General features: G+C 34.8%; 1 protein-coding gene across 1 annotated transcript; it reads right to left on the bottom strand.

Annotated features, from left to right (window-relative positions):
- Window positions 1–3935: 3935 nt before the first annotated feature.
- Window positions 3936–5585, bottom strand: LOC115891185 (tigger transposable element-derived protein 6-like). Its single transcript, XM_030911589.1, has one exon. It carries the CDS (start codon window positions 5490–5492, stop codon window positions 3936–3938), a length of 1557 nt encoding a protein of 518 aa, XP_030767449.1. The 5' UTR covers window positions 5493–5585.
- Window positions 5586–5816: the final 231 nt, after the last annotated feature.

The following is a 5816-nucleotide window of genomic DNA, read 5'->3' as shown; positions in this document are numbered from 1 at the left end:
AGGACGCTATCTACTGCTCTTCGTAGTCAGCCACCTTTTGAAAGGCTGAGAACGGCCTTTCAAAATTTAATGTAAAGCCGCTCACCGCTTTTCCGAAGGCGTTGGCTAAGACACACGTTCACGTGATTGAGCGAGGAAAACTGAAAGGAAAGTTTTCAAACGACGAGCTTCACTTGACGAACAACGTGGCATAGCACTACACTAGAACAGACACTGCGCAAGACAGGATGGCAGGATTTTACGGAGAGTGCGGGGAGTAGTCGGGTGAGCACTTTCTAGAAAGCGAGGCTTTCTGTCGAGTTTCTACCTTCGGATGAGCAGAGCGGAGCTGTCGTCTATTCGCCAAACCAGGTACCAAGCAACTGACGACTTACGACTTTTGATTTTCTAACGGTACTGCTCTCCTCTACAGGAGTGGGGAAAACAGCACACCGCGAGTATCGATCGTAACGAACCAAGACTCTACTACTTGCTTTTAACAAAATAATTATTTTATAAATAATTTGATAATTAAAAGCTAATTAATTTAATCACTACAAATTAATTATCACAAAAATTAAGTAACATCGTTACAATATATATTATTGTGTTATGTTTTTCTATTCTTCTTCAAGGACCAAGCGAATATTCATAATTTCCACCATCTTCAACAAGATCAATGACTTTTGCACAATCTTCGACACTGAGAACCATATTCAATCGTGCACAACAATAATCACCAAAGTCACCTGGTCATTATGAAGAATAACATCAAAAAGTAACGATAATAAGTAACGCACAGGGTGCTTTGTAGATTAGATAAAAAACAATTCTGCGACACCCTGTATAATAAGGCAAATACTAAAGCTTATAATCTTCCCCTAGGAGATGCACTTCCCCTAGGAGATGCAAGACCTTGTCGTTGGTGGGGAAGCTCCTGGTCAGGTGCTGGGGGGAATCCCCTCTAGCACTTGGCTTGGTCTAAGAAGCATCTCACTCATCGTCTTGTCCCTGACTGTAGTGTCGTGGCCAGGGAATTGCACCAAGACATATAACGATACCGGGCGGGGCTACAGACAGCCTCGACCTTGGCACCCCATTGTATTTTACCCCTTACTTCTACATGCGGGGCTCTGTAGAAGTGGACCGACTGTCCCTAGCGACTCATAGGAACACTATGAGATCTGGTAATAATAGTAATAAAAACATCACCGGTGAAGCTGTGGGGAAACCCCCTAGCGACACTGGGAACAGTAACAATGAAAGTTCCAAGGGGCCAAACCCAAAGAGAACTATAGGAGAGGTGGCTAACACTTGCGTGAGACCATCCTCCGCAAGTGGCGTACAAGCTATCACCTCCTCCAAGGGTCGGGAGCCTACCTCCTACCTCTAAACCCAACAGGCGACACAAGCTACCGTTTCGTCTACCCGGCCTGGGTCGTAGCTCCTCGACTGTGAGGGACACGGGTCTCCGTAGGAAGTCCTGGGACTGTATGATGAGTTATAACTCAAGAAAGTGGGGACACAATAGATCTCTAAGGTCGCAGAGATTAACCCCCCTCCCACTTATTCTAATTCTAAAGCTTATAATAATCTGAGTTTACCAATTAAAGTTAAGTAAGGCGTAAACTGCAACTAAAATCAAATTCTGCCTATAAGTTTATATTTTAATTAATACGAAATAATGCATAAAAACAAATTGTCCTCCTATTTTGAATTTTAAATACAGTTAAAAATCGATTATATTATTCGATTTCAATGGTATTAGTAACAAAAGTGTTTTAGTAATACAAATAAAAATATATTACCTATTTATTGTTGTCCAAACCCGGTTAGAAATTTAAATAACAAAAGGATTAATAAGTATCCCTATTATAAACGGTTATCGATGCATGAAGAATATAAAACATGTTCAAAGGTCAACACAGAACGCCGACGTACTAACCGAAAAAAATACATATAGATAGAATTGTTAACATATGCATATACGTAATATAAATACTTTTAGAAAGGTATGCACCCATAAACATAGAACACTTTTAACTAAATATGTTAATTCGGAATACGTATATTCAAATGTTTACATAGTTTGCCCAAGGAGGAAAGATTTCTATAGACAAGAAGACATCCAAAAAATGACAGGAAATATTGTTTACCGATTTTGCCACAATCTGCCACATTGAAATCGATCAGCCACATCGATCTGTCGCGCACCGCCAAAAAGCAACCCAATAGCTTGATTTGCTTCCTCTACTGTTAAATGACGTCTGTTCATATTATCGATGACAGAATAACCACAATATCGCAAACTGCCGCTTAGCAACACACACAAATTCTATTCTAAACATAAATTAAATGTACATTTTTGATGATAATTCTTTTTATTTGTTTGCGTACAGTTTTTTCTCGATTAGTTTATTTGTAATTTTAATGACGTATGTTTTTGAATTGTATGATTTATTTGTATTGTGTGATATTTTTTATTATTTGTGTATTTTTTTGCTATTGTTTATTTTTTAAATGCTTTGTCGATGAAGCTATTTTGACTTTTTGTACAATAAAGCGTTATTTATTATTAAGCGATAAACGTGACAATTTTTTTAATTTTTTTTATGATGTGGCATTAAAAAATACATACAACCCTAAATGTTCACCCTTCTACCATCAACCCCTATTTTTCAATAGAGATATTAGTAATTCAATCATTTTCAACCCCGTGAATAAAAATGACTGTTTTCAGTGTTTTCTCATAAAAATAAATATTTTTTATGACAACGTTTGCCAGGTCAGATAGTATTATAATATAAAAAATAAAAATGTAAACTTCAAACATTTTCGTTAACATTTCGTTGTTTTAGTGACTCCAACGCAGTAGATCCCAGACCGCAAATAATCATTCCATTTAAAAAACAGGCCGATAGGCCAATTTTTGAAAGAAATTAACGTTTTCTAAAGTTTACTGAAATTTTTAATTTTGACAATATTTGGTTTCTGAGAATGAAAAAAAAACGATAATGTATTGTAGCCCTGTGAAAGACATTATATTAGTCGAAATGTCGACCAATCACTAAATAAAAACCTGAGTTTTATTTTCACCCAGATCCAAACCAAAACAAATAAAAACAACTTTAGTTTTCGTTAACATTTCGTTTATTTTTTTTTCATATCTTTCTTTATTCAAAACGAAACAAAAAGGCCATTAAGTTTTGCTTCAAATAAATATTATAAGGATAAGGTGTTTTCCAAACCTAGAGTGGTTTGAGAAAAAAAAAATTATGTATAGCCAGTTATGGTATTTCGTGCAAATAGTCGAAATCTTATACCAGTTTGCGTGCTTAAAAGCAATATAAATTCGAGACACTTTTAATCAAGTAAAAATGCTCGACTATATATAAATACATAAACTTCAGTTTAAATCTTGATAAATCGGAGGCTTACAAAAATATGGTCTATTTTATCCCTTTTGAAATTAATTGTATAATAGCTGGCTTTACACCTGGTAATTTATTTGCTACATTAGTTTCATCAAATATGTTATACAATTTATTTGACAGTGCGTAAAATTACTAAAATGACTCTCTATTTCAATATACAGTAAAACTTCCATATAGCGGCCACAAAAATTTTCAAAGGAATGTGGCCGTTAAGGGAAGTGGCCACTATTGGGAACAATAAAATACAGATACCAATGTAAAATGCCTTTATTTTGGAAAAGTGCAAAGTAATTAAAATTAAGTACGAGCATGTAGTACAAACACACAATAAATGTTAATAAATGATCTTCAGTTTTAGATTTTTGGCACAAAAAAATAATTCAGTTGTTACAAAAAAAACTTTATTACATAAGAATTTTTGAAAAAAAAACTTACAATGTATACATATGTATTTTACACATAGGTATTCTTATATACATATGTACAATTGACTTTAAAAAGTTACAGAATGATAACCTTATTTTATATGGTGAAAAACTGATTAATGGTAGTCTGCTTTAAATTTTTAATTTTGATTTTTGTAATTTCACTTTCAAATTTCATCAAAGTATGGGCAATATCAACCGCTAGTTCGTCTTTGTTTTGAATCACCAAAAAATTCTGAATGTCTCTTAATTTTTCACATACTTTACTCATATTATTTATAGATGAACACAGAATGTCTTGGCCTTCATCTTCTTCCTCTTCGGCTTGAGTGGAGTCCTGTCTGTCCTTGTTGTTTGTAAATTCCTGGATTATTCCCTGCATCTCTAAACTAGGATTTTCCGTAGGGACATCTGAATCGACTGTCAGATATTCTTTAAGATCTGGACTTCCTGGCATGTTTTTTAAAATTGAAGATAACTGACTTAAAGGAATGTCGTCCTCTTCGTCAAATGCATCGTCCCCTTTGACGGTTGCAAATCCCGCTTTTTGGAAACATTTTTTTATAGTGTTCGATGTAACATTTTTCCATGCTGTACTTATCCACACCATAGTACTTGCCAAATTTATGCTCTCTTTAGCCTTTTCCATCGTTTCTTCGGTATTAGTAAAAGTCAAAAGTCTTTTAATAAAAAATTGACGATATTTTAATTTAAAATTTTGAATAATTCCTTGGTCCAACGGCTGGCAATGAGATGTCGTATTTGGAGGAAAAAAAATTATACGAACATTTTCAAGTTCTATTTTTGGGTGAGACGTGGCATTATCCAAAAATAAAAGAACTTTTCTACCCTGCCGTTTCATTTTGGTGTCAAAGGTTTTGAGCCAAGATGTCATTATATCTGTCGTCATCCAAGCTTTTTTGTTGGATACCCATTCTATCGGCAATTTATCTACATGCGCTCCTTTAAAACATCTCGGGTTTTTGCTCTTACCTATAACTAGCGGATTTTCCTTCTCACCATGCATGCTGCAACAGAAAAGCAGTGTCACTCGTTGTTTAGCTGATTTTTTGCCAGCACATTTATCATTCTTTAAAGCAAAGGTTTTGTTTGGCATTGCCATATAATAAAGCCCTGTTTCGTCTGCATTAAAAATGTCTTTAGTGTCGTATTCCTTAATGATTGCTGTTAATTTTGTTTTCCAGTCTTCAACAGTCACTTCATCCACATCTGCAGACTCACCACAAATTGTTTTGAAGTTAATATTATGTCTCTTGCAAAACTTATTTAACCAGCCAGTTGAAGCCTTAAATTCACTAAGTTTCAAGGATGTAGATACCTCAAGAGCTTTTTCCCGAATTAAGGTTCCCGATATGGGTATGTTTTTGTTCCTTGCCTTACAAAACCATTCGTAAACTAGTTGATCGATTGCAAATCCTTCTGTTTTAGGAAACTTTCGTTTTTTATCTGCATTGCATCCTTCTTCTTCAAACATTTTTTTTAATTCCACTTTGTTTTTTAAAATGTCGTTCACTTGCGTTCTTCCAACACCAAACTTTTCCGCCAACTTTCGAGCACTGCTGTTATATTTTTCACTTTCCGCGACAATATTTAATTTCTCTTTAATAGACAAACGTTTACGTTTCAAAGACATGGTTGCTGTTCTTTCAGAGTAAGAAACTAAACTGATTCTATATCTCCCAAAAATTTCAGCAAACTACTGACGAATTTGTATTGTATTTGTCACTCTCTGTACCTATTTCTCAAACAAATTATAAATGTTTATTGCTTGGACTTTCCTAAAGTGTCCTGAAACAGCTCTTGTTAGACAAAAAAAAAGGTTCGAAGGGTTCGGTTTTTGGCCGGTATTGGGCAATAAATTTAATGGGTTTTTCCCTAAAATGTACCTTTGAAGCGGCCGGTGACCGCTTTCGGAATTAACGTTATTGAGAAATATTTTAATATAGGAATTCCCCTA

Source organism: Sitophilus oryzae, unplaced genomic scaffold (genome assembly GCF_002938485.1).
Source record: "Sitophilus oryzae breed Bouriz unplaced genomic scaffold, Soryzae_2.0 scaffold_979_pilon_pilon, whole genome shotgun sequence".
NCBI classification, from domain to species: domain Eukaryota; kingdom Metazoa; phylum Arthropoda; class Insecta; order Coleoptera; family Curculionidae; genus Sitophilus; species Sitophilus oryzae.
Note: the sequence above shows the minus strand (reverse complement) of the source record. Positions and strands in the feature narration are given on the sequence as shown.